At 43.9% G+C, this 18,048-nt stretch overlaps 1 protein-coding gene across 1 annotated transcript in view; it reads right to left on the reverse strand.

The window, feature by feature from the left end:
* Positions 1 to 356: 356 nt before the first annotated feature.
* KCNH6 (potassium voltage-gated channel subfamily H member 6) overlaps positions 357 to 18,048 on the reverse strand; it is a 37,259-nt gene continuing 19,567 nt past the window's right edge. The window contains exons 6-13 of the mRNA XM_072638133.1: positions 15,370 to 15,769; positions 13,066 to 13,265; positions 10,526 to 10,778; positions 6,279 to 6,472; positions 2,824 to 2,920; positions 2,172 to 2,450; positions 1,827 to 2,007; positions 357 to 681 (exon numbers count right to left, since the gene is read on the reverse strand). Coding sequence (XP_072494234.1) covers positions 378 to 681; positions 1,827 to 2,007; positions 2,172 to 2,450; positions 2,824 to 2,920; positions 6,279 to 6,472; positions 10,526 to 10,778; positions 13,066 to 13,265; positions 15,370 to 15,769 — 1,908 coding nt within the window. The 3' untranslated portion in view covers positions 357 to 377. The remainder of the gene's footprint in view (positions 682 to 1,826; positions 2,008 to 2,171; positions 2,451 to 2,823; positions 2,921 to 6,278; positions 6,473 to 10,525; positions 10,779 to 13,065; positions 13,266 to 15,369; positions 15,770 to 18,048) is intronic.

Consider the following 18,048-nt stretch of genomic DNA (forward strand, 5'->3'; position numbering starts at 1 on the left):
CAGACTTTTGCTTCTCAGGTGATCTGAGATTTACTCCTTCCTCCACCCCCCACAATGGAACGTAACTGCTTCTTCACTGGCAAGTCTCACCCCTGGCTCCAGTTTGGGGTTCCCATATTCCTCAGTGGAAAAGACTAAGAAAATCCTGAGTCTCTTTGCTTACCTCTGGCCACAGTACTCAGCATCCAAGCTCTGGGACCCTGAACTAGTTAAGAAATTTTCTTTGAAACCCTTTCTAATGATGCTTGAGCTCCCAAGCTCTTGCCCTAGTTATTGTATTAGTAGAATCTAGGGCAGAGAGTAAGGCAAGAATCAACATCCTGGCGTTACTTGCTCTGGGCTGCCTGTGTGTTAATATCCCTGTAAATGGATCCTGATTAGGCGAGAGCAGTGTCCATCCTGCCAAGGCCACCGAGGAGGGGAAATGCTCTGTCTGCTCTGCTCACCTGTCCAGGGGGGATGGGGTCTTCTCGAGACAAAGAACTCTGCAACGTCATGGGTCCAGGGCCCTGAGCATCGCCAGTAGCAGCAACAGTAGCAAGAGGAGGAGGTGGAGGAGGAAACAAGTCCAGGGACTCTGAGGCTGGAGAGACAGGGTCGTAGGCAGGAGGCCCTTGGGACAAATGTCGGTGCAGCAGCTTCAGAATTATGCTGAGATCTGAAGACATCTGGGATTCCAGCCTGCCAGAGAGATCCTGGAGGTCAGGGTTGAGTGGAGACACCCAGGTGCAAAGCTGATTGAAAAGGATGCCTCTTACCCCTCACGCCAGCCATGAGTGGCTCACTAGATATTATTCTCGATACTCATTACTTAGGTGTCTCACTACTCATTACTTAATATTCTCACTACTCTGCTATGCCTTTAGCAGAACCCTGGCACCAATAAGCTGACTGTGAGGCTGACCCTTCCCCTGGCCCTCTTTGGGGCACTACTGAATGAATTCATTTAGCTAATTGTGTTTTAAGGTGTTTGGGTTGGGAAATTTATTGGCAAAAGAAAGTTATATACATTCAAGCCATTATCCCTACTCCCTCCCCACCTGAGAGTGGGGATCTGCCCTGAGAGTTACTCTGGGCTTTGATGGCTACAATGTTTTTAGCCAAACTGCTACATTTAACCCACACCTGCTGTCTCCCTCCCTGCTTTTTGTTTTGTTGTCTCCAGCTTCTGGGGGCTAAGGGCAGGACTGTCTTGCTGACTTTTATATCTTTAGCCCTTGGCACAGTGCCTGGCACAAAGCGGGATTAATAAATTCTTCTTTTATGTGTGCATGCATGTATTTACCTATCAATTATTCTATGTTTAATCCATATCCATAGACTCCTTAGATTTCAGGGGATCAGGGAACTTGAATGGGGGAAAAAACCATCTTTTTTTTTTTTTAACTAACCTTTGGTTTTCTTTGTAAGCCTATGTATTTTGTTTTTATTTTTTTAATATTTATTTAATTTTATTTATGCATTTAAAAGCATTCTGGGATTGGGTCTCCAGGTTTTACCAGACTGGCAAAGGAATCCATGACACAAAAAGTTTAAAATCCATTATTTAATCTATATATCTACACAATTGTATAGTCCTAACAGCTAGACAATGTAACAAAAATAGCATATAAAAGATTCCCTGGGAGGGACTAGATGCCTTTTAAAATCCCATTTTCAAGGTCAAGATTCTATGGTTTGTCAAGAAGAAGTTAATCCAGGAGACTCACCATGTCCCTTGTTGACCAATAGGAGGAGCTCTTACAGCACTAAATCCAAGGCCTGCCTATGAACCTCTTGTTCCCCCCTTGCTCCCCACTCAAAACGTCCTGGAGCCAACATCTCACCTGTTCAGCTGGGTCCTGAGACACTCCAACCTGGAGCCCAGATCTCTGGGCCAGCCATCCTGGCCTCCATCCTGGGGACTGTGCACCAAGGGTATGTGCTGGGAAGGCATCCGATGGGGAGCTACAGGACGGTCAGCCCAGAATTCAAACACATCTTGGGTGCCTGGGAGCCTGGCTCTGGCTGTAAATGAGAAGAGGAAACCAGGGTAAGGAAGGAGGCAGTGTCTGGCTTGATCTGACCCACCAAGGCCAGTTTCTGCCTACCTAACCATCTTCCTATTCCCTCCACTTTCCTTCCTCCCCTGCCATGATAGAGGCAGTCTGTGGGAAGGGAGAGCTACTCACCTGAGTACTTTCGGGTACTGCTGCCTGCTTGAGCTAGGGAATCAGCTTTGGGACTGTTGAAGTTAAAGCTGGCAGAGAACTCTTCCTGGGAGCGAGTGTGGACCCTGGGTCTGGAGGAGTTGGAAGGGCTTGGAGGTCTGGTCTCAGGCTCACTGCTTAGGGAACTGGTCAAGGAGCTGCTACAGAACTCATCCCATGGGGCCTTGGCAGGGGACCCCTGCAGGTGGGTCAGTGGTGACTTCCTCAATGGTTTCATGGCATCCAGCCCTGGAGAGATACCTGGAGAAGAAGAGGTTAAGGGAGAGGTCCAAAGGAACTAAAAGCTTCAAAAACATACTCCCTAATCTGAGTTTCCAACCCAGAGGGAAAAGGTTTCCAGGCATTGTTATTAATGGAAAATAAGAATCAGGGGTTGAGGGACCAGGCTTTTGAAGACCCCTTCCTCGTGCCGGTTCCTTCAGGGTCAGGAGCATCAAGGAACAGAGATTCTTATTCACTAACGGAGAGATAACCTCAATGATATGTGCTAAGTGTAACCCTCCCCCAAAAAGAGAGGATGAGGTTGAAAAACTCCTGGGAGGGGGATGGGACTGGGGAACAATACTGACAGAGGCTGGGGGGTTGGGAGAAGGGAGAGATTGGCTCTGCTTACCAAGCTTGCAACGTTTTAGAACAGATTGAGGAGGCCTGGCCCAGTGGTAGGGGACCTCCTGGTCCTGGCTGGGTGGTGATCGGGAAATCCTGTCTACCTTGGGGGAACAAGAGCTTTGTGTAACAGGTAGCCAGATCACCTCCTTCCTGATGCTTTCCCAGATCACACTCCCACTGCCTTGTCAAGGTTCTTGAGGTCCTTCAATTTCCTTGCAATTGCCTATCTTTGTATATTTTCATTCACCTACCCTGCCCCTAACTTCCAATACAATGTACTTGAGGACAGGGATTGTCTACTTTTTGTCTTTGTACTCCCAATTCTGATTACAATGTCTTATACATACTAGGTGCTCTATAAATGTTTTGATTATGCTCATTCCCTTCCTGATCCTTTTATGATTACCACAAGAAACTGATTCTGAGCGGGAGATAAAGAGTTCAGAAGCCAAGAGTAGAGATTTCCAAAATGGGGGAATGTAACATGAACTCAAAGACCTACATGTAAACCAGTAAGAAGATGGGGAGATGGATCTCTCCACCTCCCCTCAGTAGCCAGTCAAAGATCTTATCCCCAACATAACTACACTGCTAGCTCTGTCCCCTCTACACACCAATGTGAACCTTAAGTACTCTAATTAGGGGTATGCTAGTAAATGTTTAACAACTAGCTCTCCTTAAAAAGTGTATGGCATGACACCACATTTGAAATTTAATCAGTTATTATGGGAAGGAAATAAACATGTATAGCACCTACTATGTACCAGCCCTTTGCTAAGTGTTTTCACAAATATTATGTCATTTAATCCTCACAACAACCTTGCAAGGTAGGTGCTATTATTATCCCCATTTTACAGTTGAGGAAACTGAGACAAATAGAAGTTAAGTGACTTGTAAGGATCACATGGCTAGCAAGCCTCCTTTGGAGACCTCTGTGATGTTTCATGGGATCCTGGGTCTCTCATATCTATCTAATACTCTTTCTGATGATTTACTGAGAAATTCAGTGCTTTATAGAGAGCCTTTTCCAGAGATAGGAAACTCTGCTGGACTCAGGGCTTTTAAGAGCATTAGAGAAGAACCCTAACCTAGCCTCTGTTTCTTCTCTGACTCTCACTGGGAGAATAGGTCTAGTAGCATATGAGATCTTGAGGATGGTGGCTGCTGGGGCACTAGTTCCCAAAGCAATGGACAAGGAAGCCTAGTTTCTATAGCAAGGAAAGTATCAATCAGGACTGGTCAACCTGAAGAGGCCCACAATCAACTTCCTACCCTAGCGTGTGTCTTAGAGTGCTTGCAACCCGGATCAGACCATTATTCCTGGCAGCTGGGTCCAGAAATATGATTCTTACCAAGTGTCTATATGTGTATTTGTATCTCTATCTATCTATCTGTCTGTCTGTCTGTCTGTCTATCCAGCTTTTGCAACTATCAGGCTGGTGATGGGTTGGGGCCTGGTGTCACCAGGTTTTGAAGAAAGCAACCAAGAATTTCAACGTGGGAGATGAGGAGTCAGCAGCATGGTAGAGAATGGTCAAGCCCTCCAGGATGCAAACTCATAATGAAGGCCCTGTCTCATTAGCACTGGCAGGTAGCCAGTCCACAGGTATTGGGTGCTCTATCCACTGGACCTCCCTAGCTGCCCTCAGAAAAAGTTTTTAAATGCATGAAATAAGATATATATGATTACAAAAGAAGCTGATTATATTAAAGTATACTTATCAAAGTATATATATTTTTAAAAACAAGTTTGTAGACCCCAGGTTTAGATCAGGGATTCCTGATCTAGTCCAGCTCTCTTATTTTACAGATAAGGAAGTAAAGGCCCAGGAAGGGAGGCAGCATAGTATAATGCTTTGAGTTTGGAGAAGAGTGGTTCAAATCTCTGCTTATGCATAAGCCTGGTATTTAGGGTATTTAGTATTAACTGTATTAAATTTGCCCTCATCTGCACCATAAAACCCATATGAATTTCTTCTTGGCCTATTTGGAATGTGTGAACATTCAGAACCATTGCTAACTCCTTGGCAAGTCTCTAAATATCTGGGCTTCAGTTTCCTCATCTCTAAAATGCATGGGGTGTGCTAGAATTCAAACTTCTTGAAGTGTGGGTCTCAACGGGTTGTGACCCACAGTTTGTATGTGTGTTCGTCCTTTGTTGCCGAAGAAGACCATGCCATCAGAGAAATGGTGACATGACTTGCACTTGACTTTGTTCTGAGTGAGGGAGGGCTATATGGGTCACCAGCCTCACTTCTCCTTCAGAGCCATCTGAATCCAGTGACCAGATCTTCATCAGGATGGCTGGAGATGACCCAAGATGAGGCAATTGAGGTTAAGTGACTTGCCCAGAGTCACACAGCTAGTGAGTGTCAAGTATCTGAGGTAAGATTTGAACTCAGATCCTTCTGACTGCTGCACTGCTGCTCTATGCACTGCACCACCTAGCTGCCCAACCCACAGTTTAAGAAACATAGAAGGAGTCAGCAAGTGGAAAAAGTGTCAAAGACATTTCAGGCCCCTTTCAGCTCAAGAAGTATGATCATAAGAAGCGATTAGTCTCAGGTCACATAAGGAGTAAGTAACAGGGTCAGGATTTGAATCCAGGTCAGATTCAGTGTTCTTTATACCATATTTCATGACTTTCACCCTGGGCTGAATTTTCTTGTCCTCTTGAACCCCCTGGAGTAGTGGGGGTGGGGTGGAATTCACTTTTCCGAAGCCTTAGCTTGGGAGTTTTTAGTGTGCAAGAGCAGTGTTAGTGGCCACGTGAACCACATCATCTCAAACACTTGGTAGCCCCAAACCAGTCCAGTCGTAGGAACTTAGGCTCTCTGACATTATCTCCCTCTTTTAACCCTTTACTCGGCAGAGTAGATAGTCATCAACAAAGATCTTCTGAGATGAATGCTCTGGGCCCTCTTCAAAGGTGATAGATGGGCTATGGGAGGGGTAAATAGTCAGCCTGATGTTACAGTAACAAGGGTGGAGATACCCATAATGAGGGCACAGAGTTAATTTAGGAACTGCTGACATTTGTTCTCCTTCAACAGGTAGAAACAATTGAGCTTACTTAATACCAGGCTAGCAAGAGTTATAAGATAACATAGAAGGCTACCATGGGGTACTTAACCCTGTCCTACTTCCTCATCTGAAATGACCTAGGGTCTCTGTGTGTCTTTCCCCTCCCCACCCAACTGATGCAAGGGTTTCTATTTGTCATATGTAGCTGGGTCTTAGTCTGAGGTCTTTTCCCCTCCCACACTCAAGTGAATTTGACTCAAAAAGTTGAATTAATGTGTATTTCATGCTTCTTGTCCCTGGATCCTTTTTTCTAGCACTTGCCCTAGGGGATGGAATTGTTAGTTAGGGGATTGGTCTGAAGGGGCTGCTAGGCTGACCTGCTTTCTTAACTCCCCTGCCTTGTGGTGTGCCTCCTGGGCAGTCCCTCTGACTCACATCATGCAGGTTGAAGGTGATCTCCAGTTTGCTCCAAAAGCTCTCAGAGAAGGCAGGGTACATTTCCAGCACCTCCAGCAGGTCTTCTCGTTGGATCTTGTGCAAGTCACAGTAAGTCAGTGCCCGCACATCTGCATTGGACTTGCCTGGCCGGGTGTAGAGGCTGATGGGCTCTCCAAAGATGTCATTCTTCCCTGCTGGCCCAGGGTAAAAACAAGTGCTTGTGGGTAGAGTCTGGCCTAGGTCTTTCCACTCCCAAGAAGTCACCCCCAAAGATAGCTGGCCCTCCAAGTTATAAGCACTGCTTTCCAAATTTTCCTCCCAGACCCTCTAAATTCTGACCCACCTTCTCCTAGGATTGCTCTTAAACTTGGGCACTTACCCATTCCCAGTATTGCTCTATTGGAGTGAATTCTGTGGGAAATGCTAGCTGACTAGGGGTAAGATGCTTCTAGACTTTCAGGGATCATAGAATCCTGAACTCTTAGGGACAGAGGGTGTATCCCTTCTCTTTTCTCACTGCATTACACATTTTTATTCATACTGACCCAGTGCCATGCATCCTTATGTTGGCCCCTGGCTGTTCATAGTCCCTCAGCGAAGCCACCTGGACAATACCCAACAATTCAAATTCTAACCATTCAGTCCTATCAAGACCTACTCTTCTGTGTTCTCAAGGGTCTGCTTTCTGGAAAAATGAGTTGTAATAGATCTTTAATCCTTAAGGAATGGGTGATTAATGGTGAAAATTCCTGGTCCTGGGGCAGGCCAATGGAGGAGATATCTGGGGGGACAGGGAGGCCATTGGAATCTCCCAACTGTTCTCTGCTTGCAAAGGCCTGATAATTAAGAACACTCCTTATATCATATCAAATTTGCTCTCAGCTTCAAAATAGAATTATAGAATGATGGATTTAGTGCTAAAAGGAACCCAGGAAGTTATCTAGTTCAGCGTAGAGGAGGAAACAGAAGCCCCAAAGGGAGAAGCAACTTTCTAAAAATGCACTATGAATTATTGTTTACCAACTCAGAATGTGTAAACATTCAAACACTGCCTTACCCTTTGGCCCCCTATGTCTTTCCCACCCTAAACCCCAGTTTGCTGTATCCTGTTCACTTCCACATTTCTCCAAATCAAGTGTCTGGAACAATCAACTGGTTCCAAGCCAGGACTGGTGGTACTTGAGTGGAAAATAGCAGTGGTAGTCAGGGGCCTTCTTTTGAATTTAAATATCTATACATTTCTGTATCTTGAAAAAAGGTAGGGGTTCTAGGCCCATTCTTGGGCTGAGCTCTTAGGGGGCAAGTTTCTGGCTTTATTAATGTTCCCTCTTTGTCATACCTGCAGGGAGCTTTGAGGGAATTCTTGCATTGAGCTGGAGGCTGGAACAAATACTGTCTAAAGTCCCTCCTAACTTGGAAGACCCAAATAATTTATTTTAAGGAATTACTTTTGGGTATTAAAATAAATGCTCTGGTTTAAATATTTCATGTTTAGACACATGAAACACAGCCAGCATGTATATAACACTTTAGGGTTTGCAAAGCACTTTACCTATATTATCTCATTTCTCACAACAACCCTAGGATGTAGGTACTATTATTATTTTACAGATAGGAAAATTGAGGATGAGGTATAAAGTGACTTGTTTAGGGTCACACAGCTAATTATTTTCTGAGATTGGATTTGAACTCAGGTCTTCCTGACTCTAGCCCAGTACTCTATCCACTGAGCCACCTAGCTGCCCTATATACGTATGTGAGTAGTCTTTCTGTCTACCTGGTCTGTAAGTTTTCCTGGGGCAAAAAACTATGATATGTATATTATAGGTGTGCATATATATACATATATATACAGCCATGCAAATATAATAGTCAAGTATATATGGTAGTCATGCATACATACACAATACAGTCATGCATACAAACATACAACCATAAAATGTAATACAGTCATACATATATATACAGTCATGCATACATATAGTCATGCATACACAAGTCAGGCATACATACAATGATGTGTACGTATACACACATACATACATGTGACAATGTGGCATGGGGAAAAGGCACTGATTGGGTTCAAATCTTGCCTCTGCTGTTTACCAGTGTGATATTGGGAAAGGCATTCCCTAAGCCTCAGTTTCCTCATTTGCAAAGTGAGGGTATTGGATTATATGACCTCCAAAGACCCTTCCCACTCTAGACTGATGGTCTTATGATCCTACATCTTCTTTATTTCCCTGCTTCCCTCCCTTCCCTCCCATTTCCAGTCCAGTGGAAAGAATGCTGGACACACAAGGAGTCAGGAATCTTGGTTCTAGTCTTGGCTCTCAGACAAGAGGAATTGTGTGACTGCTTATGGCACTTCACCTCTTGAGCCTCAGCTTCCTTAACTGTTAAAAACAAAAACAAAAACCTTGAAACCTTCAGGGATCTGTTATTGCATCAGCACTATCCCTTCCTCCATCAGTACAGATCACAACCCTTCTGCGCCTCAGCAGATGGTCTATGTAAGTAACTGTGACCCAAATATACCCTATATCTGGGCAGCTAAGCTTCTGGGGATGATCTTTCTCACTGGGAAAAATATATATAATATCTTAAAGCACTGTATAAACAGGACCTGTGATTATATGGACAGCCCGGCAGAGTGATACAGTATGCCATTTGAAGTAAGAAAGATCTGGATTTAAATCCCATCTTGGACATATCCTGTATACTGGGTTCAAATCCTATCTCCAACATTTACTTGCTTTAGGGGTAAGCTTCTTATGTGACCTCGGACAACTGACTTAACCTTTCTGAATCTGAGATAACTGTCCTAGGACTTAACCTGTTTAATCATAAATGTTATCATTTGGATGGAGTCCCAAAAAGAGGCATTTATGACTTAACAAGTAAGTCCTAGGGGAGTTCCCAATATTGACAAAGTCACAGATCATTTGTGTATTGCTTTTATGAACAATTAGTATATATAAATATCTATATATATGGAGAGAGAGTGTGAGAGAGAAAGGAGAGAAAGAGAGAGAGGACAGAGAGAGAGAGAGAGAGAGGACAGAGAGAGAGAGGACAGAGAGAGAAGAGAGGGGAGAGAGAGAGGAAAGAGAGAGAAGAGAGGGGAGAGAGAGAGGAAAGAGAGAGAGAGGAAAGAGAGAGAAGAGAGGGGAGAGAGAGAAGAGAGGGGAGAGAGAGAAAGAAGAGAGGGGAGAGAGAGAGAGAGAGAGAGAGAGGACAGAGAGAGAGAGGAAAGAGAGAGAGAGGAAAGAGAGAAGAGACAGAGAGAGAAGAGAGGGGAGAGAGAGAAAGAAGAGAGGGGAGAGAGAGAGAGAGAGGACAGAGAGAGAGAGGAAAGAAAGAGAGAGGAAAGAGAGAAGAGACAGAGAGGACAGAGAGAGAGAGGAAAGAGAGAAGAGACAGACAGGACAGAGAGAGAGAGGAAAGAGAGAAGAGACAGAGAGGACAGAGAGAGGAAAGAGAGAGAAGAGAGGGGAGAGAGAGAAGAGAGGGGAGAGAGAGAAAGAAGAGAGGGGAGAGAGAGAGAGAGAAAGGAGAGAAGAGACAGAGAGGACAGAGAGAGAGAGGAAAGAGAGAGAAGAGAGGGGAGAGAGAGAAAGAAGAGAGGGGAGAGAGAGAGAGGACAGAGAGAGAGAGGACAGAGAGAGAAGAGAGGGGAGAGAGAGAAAGAAGAGAGGGGAGAGAGAGAAAGAAGAGAGGGAGAGAGAGAGAGAGAGAGAGAGAGAGAGAGAGAGAGAGAGAGAGAGAGAGAGACAGAGAGACAGAGAGACAGAGAGACAGAGAGAGAGAGAGCATGGTGTAATGGATAGAGAAGCCATCGAGCATGAGGTGTCTCTTTATATAGAAACCCCTTCTACAATATCTCCAACAAATGGACATCCACCCTTTGTGTGAAGAGGGAGGACCCCCTAACGTCCATTCCATTTTAAGGCTGGCTCTGATTTTTGGTTCCTTCTATTAATCTTTATATGACATGATTTCAACCATGATGGGGAAAACCACTCAATATGACCTGTCTCTTCCCAGAGGAAGCCCCAACATTTTTGACATATGTGATACTGCCCCAAATGATAGAGAGATCTGGCCAGAGAGAGGCATGGGGCAGATGCTAGGACATGTTCTCTAGGAATGCATGAGCACACTGGGGCTGGGAGTCTAAAAAGGGCCCCTCTTTCTCTTGGCCCCCTGAGTTCCCTGCCTTGGACTGCCCTAGGGCACCCCACCTAGAATGGCCACAACAATGTCCTCACGCAGAATCTCAATGGAACCTCTGGAAATGAAGTAGAGTGTGGTCAGGACATCCCCGTAATGCACCAGTGTGTCCCCTGGAGGTGCATGTGTGGTCTTGAACCTCATGGCCAAGGCGCGAAGGCAGCCCTTGCTGGCACCCTGGAAAGCCTGGCAGTGTTGCAGTAGAGAGCGGTTCAGATGCAAGCATATGTCAGCCTGCAAGCACTCAGGAAAACCCTTCAGCACCTGTGGAATAGGGTGGGATGTAAAGGGGCAGGGGTGACAGGAAAAGTGGGGTTAGAAAGGAGAGCCTGGTCTTTAGGGAAAGGTTCCCAGGAATGAAATTGGGCAACTTTTGGGGTCACTGCCAATCAGAGGAAGTTATCAGTCCTAAGGGAACCCTAAGAAACACTACATCAGGTACCAGAATGGTTCCTAAAATAAAGACATCGTTAGCTTAGTTCTGAATTTGGAGTGTTTTGGGGGAAGAGACTAATCCAAATCCCTCAAGAAAGGGAGGAGAGAGAAAAGAATTAGAAAAAAAGAGATAAGGGAAGGGTAATAGAAATCTACAAGGTTCCTTGGTCAAACCATGAGCTTTGTAACCACCTACTACCCTCTACTTCCATTCCTGGGAAAAAAGGCAAAAACACTAGGAATGGACACAAAATGGGTTTTTTTTTATTGGAAAGGACCTTGTTACTGTTATTGTTTGATCATTTCAGTTGTGTTGGACTCTTCGTGACCCCATTTGGGGTTTTCTTGGCAAAGATACTAGACTGGTTTGCCATTTCCTTCTCCAGCTCATCTTGCAGCTGAGGAAACTGAGGCAAACAGTGATTTGTCCAAGGTCACACAGCTGGTAAGTATCTGAGGCCAAATTTGAACTCAGGAAAATGAGTCTTCCTGAGTTCAAGCCCAGAACACTATCTACTGCACCATCTAGCTGCCCCCAAACTGTGGAGTATCCTGTCATCAGTAGGAGCAAAGAGGAAATAGGAATAGTTCTCTCCCTCACATCTTAGCTACCAGGTACTCACTTGCCTTCTCTTCTATCATGTTCTTTCATTCATTCATTTGTTATGTGCCTACTGTGTGTGCAGAGCGTTGTACAAGACACTAGGCATGTGGGAGAGATTTAAAGTTAAAATTTTAACACACCACTCATCTACCTTCTCCTTACTCTCATTCATTTACTCATTCAAGGGAAGAAAACACTTTGCCTACCTTAAAGAGCTGCCTTTCTGGCCCTTAATTAAATAGAATCATAACATTTCAGACTTGCTAGCAGATGCCCAGAATGGTAGTATTTCAGGGCATGTGACTCTAAAAGGAATCTCCCTTTCCTTTTTACTGTAAAACATACCATCATCAGTGCTAACCTGTTTGCACCTTATCTCAACTCCTAATCTGGAAATTTGGGCAGCAAAGAAAATGGGCATTGGTGAAATAATTAGCTTGAGGTCATAGAGGTAATTGATAGCAGAGTTGGTATTTAAGTTCAGGTCCTCTGACTCCAAATCCATCAAGTATCTAAGACAGAGGACTCTAATGATGAAGATAATGGTCGATAGATCTCCCCTTCCTTGCAGGGTACCTGCCTGGGTTTGGGAAGTAAAGAGATTATATTTTCAAACTACCTAGAAAGAGAATTTGAAGATTCCATTCTGCCTGAAAGAGGAAAGAAACTCTCAGAGTTATGGGACACATCTTGAGTTATCAGACCATCACAAAAAATGCTACAAGCAAAATCTGGAGTCCTGGCTCCTGGGCTATGGCTTTTGCTGTAGTACTATTATTTTTGCACCCACTAAGCTCTCCGAACGAGCCCAAGTTGACATTTCCTCAGTTCTCTTTGGCAAGCCATGACTGGGCTGAGAGTTCTCAGCCACAAGCATAGCACTGAACAAGGTCAATATGTAGATTTGGTCTGGACCTGTAATTTCATTGGTATAGAGAGCACCTGACAGGGAAACTCTCTTCTACCAACATAGATAAGTAATATAATTATAGTGTCAGAGAGTTGTACCGAGAGGTGACACAGCCGATGTGTCAGAAGCAGTACTAGAACCCAGGTTTTCTCCACTACATGCCTCTCACTATGTCCATATCATAACTAAAACCCAATCTTCAAATAACTTTCAAGGTGAAGAAAAACAATTAGCAAATCCATGCGCTGTACTTGTGTCTTGCCTTTTCTTTCTGAGGGTAATAGTTTTTTGTGTGTTTGTATTTTCACACCAAGGATCCTGGTTCAGCAAATGAACCATCATATCTTAGTAGCAGTACTGTCAAAAAAGGACAAACAAGCAAAAAACCATTTCAATAGATGGCTCAAGAAAAAAATACTTGGTATGTGCTTACTAATTGTTCTTTCCTCATTTAGTCTAGACATTTTATGAGGCTTTTTTTTAGCTATTACCATGATATTATTATATACAGTCAGTATACCTCGCCTCGTACCCCTACCTGAATACTTCCTTCACTTTCCTACCTCCTTACTGTACTTCACCATGTCTAGCTTCCAACTTACCGCATTCATATCAATACCATTTGTGTAGGACCAAGCATGTTGAAAATACTCCTCAAGGCGCTGACGTAGTGGGTTGGGGATCTGGTGGAATCGGATGAACTCCTTGACCCGAAGCATCTGGGTGTGATATCGAGCAGTGCCTGAATAGAGTCTCTGGATGATAGCAGACACATTGCCAAAGATACTGGCATACATGAGGGCTGAGGGGAGAAGCAGAGGGTGAGCCCCTGACACTCAGCAGCCTCAACATCCTGGGTTGTGGGGGATTGAGGGTGAGCCCCTAGACCCACTGAGGCACTCTTCCTTCAGGTCCTCTGCCACTCCAAATGACTCCTCCATGGCAGCACAATAACTAGTTAGTTTTGCACCCAAGGCAAAGAATATAATTCTGCCAACATTTTCCTCCGTAACCTAAAGGCATGTCTTACTTGGAAAAGTTGTAGAACTTTCATTGGGAAGCCTTTCCCAACCCTTCTTTATTCTAGTGCCTTCCCTCTGTTACTGATTTCTCATTTATTCTATAGATAGCTGGCTTTGTTTCTCCTTCCCCATTACGTTGTAAACTCCTTAAGGGCAGGAATTGTCTTTTGCCTCTTTTTATATCCCTAGCAGAGTTGAAACAGCTCAAAGGATGGGCAGATTTAGAGAATTCACGTCAAATGTTCACATGGATTATTTGTGCCCAACCTGTGGTAGAGCATTCTGAGCTCATATTGTTCTGATCAGCCACAGTCAGACACACTAAAACTTGACTCTAGCATAGCGATGCCAATTTGCTCCTCTTCCAGAATGAAGGACAGCCACCACCACCATAATCCTAGCACTTAGGAAAGTACCTGAGCATAATAGGTACTTAATAACTGTTGTTTGCTGGATTTAATTGTTTTCTTGATTTTATATGTCCCTCATCTTTGGGCATCTGAGACAAGTGTCCAAAGCTCTTGAAATGGGGCTATTTTTAGTTCCCTAAAGAATTTCACTGGAGTCAAGTACCTTCAGGGCTCCATTCTCCCCAGCTTCCCATGGAGACTAAGGAGCAAAAAAATCCGGAAAACATCAACCACTTTGGTGAAACAAAAGACCCTATGGATTCGCCACTTCCACTTTCCTCCTTGAAGCCCTCCAAAAACAACAAAACCGGAGAACCCCACCTACCCCAAAGCACAGTAACTTTCCAATTCACTTGGAAGGTTTTTGGCAGAAAATCACTATGAGTAATCAGTATTTCCTCTTCCCTCTCCTATCTTCTCTCCTGGGACCTCCTAGCCTAGACATACTTTGATTCAAGGAAAAAGGAAAACAAAAGGGTGAAAAATGTTTTCTTCTAATCGTGTACATTTTGTTTATAGCCTATTCAAAATCTCTTTTCCTGAAATTTTATCTTCAACTCTGCTAAATATGATATTGTAAATAAGCCAAATTATACATAATAAGTTACAGGTGCTGCATTTACAACCCAGGACTGGGGAATACGGTGGTGGTGGAGGAAGAACCAACAAACAAAATGATTTTTAAATATTTAAAGGGCACAAACAAAAAGTATTGAGAGGTCATATGATATAGTGGACGGAGGATAGTCTTTGATCTGGGAAGACCTATGTTGAAATGATAGGTCAACTATCTATTACCTGTTTGATTATGGAGTCCTTATGGAGTTTGATTAAGTAAGTCCCTTACTTCTTAGAGTACCAATCACTTCCCTAAGACTTTAAGTTAAAGGTGAGTTGCTGATTTGTATTGGTGGAAGTAATTTCCACATGCATCATATTGGAAATCCAGACCAAAAAAAATACACATACTTCAATTCCTCACTGCCCCTGTCCCAACTCCCAGTTTCCCTCTTATATTTGTCATTCCCCGTTAATTTAGGAAATGTGTTCATCTTTATGCCAGATAACAGCATACCTTGAGCTGTACTTGGTAATATCTTACGGACCACTTGCAGGCCTCTTACCCATTCTTAACCCCCATCATACGACGGCCAGGGGAATTTTTCCTATTCTTAGGTCACATTGGTCAGGAAAAAAGATCCCACAGAAAACCCACATAAATAACCACAAAAGTAGAACTTGCCTGAGTCAGTGGGAAAAATGGAGCTTTTTTTTTTTGATGAGATACCAGTGAGAACTCCATCTCAGAAACAAAGATACAGACACTGACATACTACCAGGGACCAGTTTCAAGGCTCTTCCTAACCACCATTGTGAGAACCATCCCCGAGGAAGTAAGTGGGCAGAGGATGAACAGAGGAAAGGGTGGAACAGGAGATGGGAAGTCTTTGCCCCACTGGGAGCCCCCACTCACAGCCAATGAGCATGACACAGATGGAGAAGATCTTCTCAGGGTTGGTGTTGGGGGATACATTGCCGAAGCCCACACTGGTGAGACTGCTGAAGGTGAAGTAGAGGGCCGTGACATACTTGTCTTTGATGGAGGGGCCTGAACCGAGGTCACTATCGTTGTAGCGCTTGCCAATCTGGTCTCCCAAGTTGTCGAGCCATCCAATCTTATGTTCCAGGTAAGGGCGCTCCACGTTGCCAATAGCATACCAGATGCAGGCCAACCAGTGGGCGATGAGGGCAAAGGTGCACATGAGAAGGAATAGCACAGCTGCACCATACTCTGAGTAACGGTCTAGCTTCCGGGCCACTCTCACCAATCGCAGCAGCCTTGCTGTCTTGAGAAGTCCAATCAGTGTGGTAGTCTGGGATAAAGGTAAAGGTGAAAGAGAAAGGGCCCTGCTAAAGGCATTGGGCAAGCAGCCCAGGGCAATAATAAGGTAATGCACTCACTCATTCCCTCCTTCACTCACTCACTCACTCACTTAATTTCAGCAATACATTGTTCAAACACCTGCTATATTTGCAAGGCTGTATTTAGGGCATTGGGGATTCAGAGATGAAAACTGACACAGTCTTTGTGCTCAAGTGCCTTACAGTCTACAAGAGGTAATAACATATCTAAACAAATAAATAGGATACGATGTAGAATATGATAGGGAACAAGAAAAGCTAGGAAAAGTGCCAAGAGAAATTTGAGGAGGCAAAGGGAGAATTACTTTCACTTAGGGAGGGGATCACAGAAGAGTTGATGGAGAAGGTGAGAGATGAGTCAGGTTGCATTCAACTGATGGAATTGGGCAGGAGGGTCTATTCTAGACATAGGAACATTCTTAAAAAAGGACAGGGATGGGAGAGAGCAGGATGAGACTGAGGGATGGAGAGTATTTCAGTATGGCCAGAATGTAGGTGATGTGAAAGGGAATGATGTAAGATAAGGCTGGACTGGTAGGTTGGAGCCAGACTGGGAAACACCTGAATGACCAGATAAAGAGTTTAAATTTAAGTTCATAAGTAGTCATTCATTCATTAATTCATTTGCTGATTAATTTATTCACTCACTAATTCATTCACTCATTCAATAATAGTTGCCATCCATTGATTCAGTAAATCAAAATTCAAATGGCATATTTTGTATCCTCGACCCTGTACTAAGCACATGGGAGGACATGAAAGAAATAGAAGGTGGGGAAGAGAATAAGCATTTATTAAGTGCCTACTATGTACCAGTCACTGAACTAAGTGCTTTGTAAATATTACCTCATTTGACTCTCTTGACAACCCTGGGAGGTACGTGCTTATTATTTTTCCTGTTTTATGTTTGAGGACACTGAAGCAGGCAGAAATTAAGTCACTCACCCAGGGGCACACACTCATGACTGTCTGAGGCCAGATTTGATCTCAGAACTTCCTAGGTCCAGGCCCAGTACCTCCAGTACCACAACTATATCTTCTTCTTGTGGTTGAGTCATTCAATCATGTCTGACTCTTGGTTACCCTGTATGTGGATTAAGGTAAACAGAGATTAAATGAATTGCCCAAGGTCACACAGCTAGAAAGGAGCTGAAGCCAGATTTGAATTCAGGTCTTCCTGAGTCAAGGCCCAGAGCACCTAGGTGCCTCAGTTGTTATATCTACCACTGAGGAAAGTATAATTTGGTTGGGGGAGATGAAACAGAAATGATAAAAACTGTTTCTTTTCAGTTGTAACTGACCCTTTGTGACCCCATATGGGGTTTTCTTGGTGGTTTACCATTGCCTTCTCCAGACAGAACCTATAAGAAGAGTTATAGTGCAATAGGTGAGGCTGTAGATAAGAATGTAAGTGCTTACGTTAGTGCTGGAATATAGCAAGACATGGTAAACTAGAATATTGGACTTGAAGTCCTGTATTCAAGTCATGCCTCGGACATGAGTTGTGAGGCCACATAGGAAAGATACTTAACTTTTCTGAGGCTCAGCCAACCACCCAAGACTCAGCCAAGTTCTAGTTACAGTGTGATCCCAATAGCTCACACATAGCTATGTTAGGGCTTAAGGGGCATGGGGTAGAGGTTTAATCAGAGCAAGATTGTTTGGGAACACTTTTCAGAGGAGGTGAGTTCTAAGCTTACACTTTTCCTTCTTAGGTCATAGAGGGAGTATGGTTTAAGAGATGGAGAGTTGGGATGGTAGAGAACTAAGGGCCTTGCACCTTCTATGTTCTGGAAAAAGGAGCTTGGGGGAAGGAATTGGGGAGGACAGGATAGAATCCTGGTCCCCTGCACTTGCTTAAAAGCCTGGTGTTTACCCTACCCCTGGAAGGAGGAGCATAGTCTTATAAAAATTGTGTCAGTAGTACTTAGTACTAAAGCTGTCTGCAATAACTGCTAAGGGAAACGAAAAGGGGTGTTGTTTAAATTACTTATGTTATGGCTAATGCTCATGAGTTTTGTATGATGGGTATCATATTTCTTGCCTTCTCAATGGGTGGGGGTGGGGAGTGGTGGGAGGGAGAGAACTTGGAACTGAGAATAACAAAAATAAAATTTAAAAAAATGAACTATGCATGTTAGGGACAAGTGAAGACTCTTGCTCTAGGATTGATGATAGGTGAGATGATGATAGCCAATGTCAGTCAGCTGCATTTTGATTTTGTGTTGTC

Source organism: Notamacropus eugenii, chromosome 2, assembly GCF_028372415.1.
Source record: "Notamacropus eugenii isolate mMacEug1 chromosome 2, mMacEug1.pri_v2, whole genome shotgun sequence".
NCBI classification, from domain to species: domain Eukaryota; kingdom Metazoa; phylum Chordata; class Mammalia; order Diprotodontia; family Macropodidae; genus Notamacropus; species Notamacropus eugenii.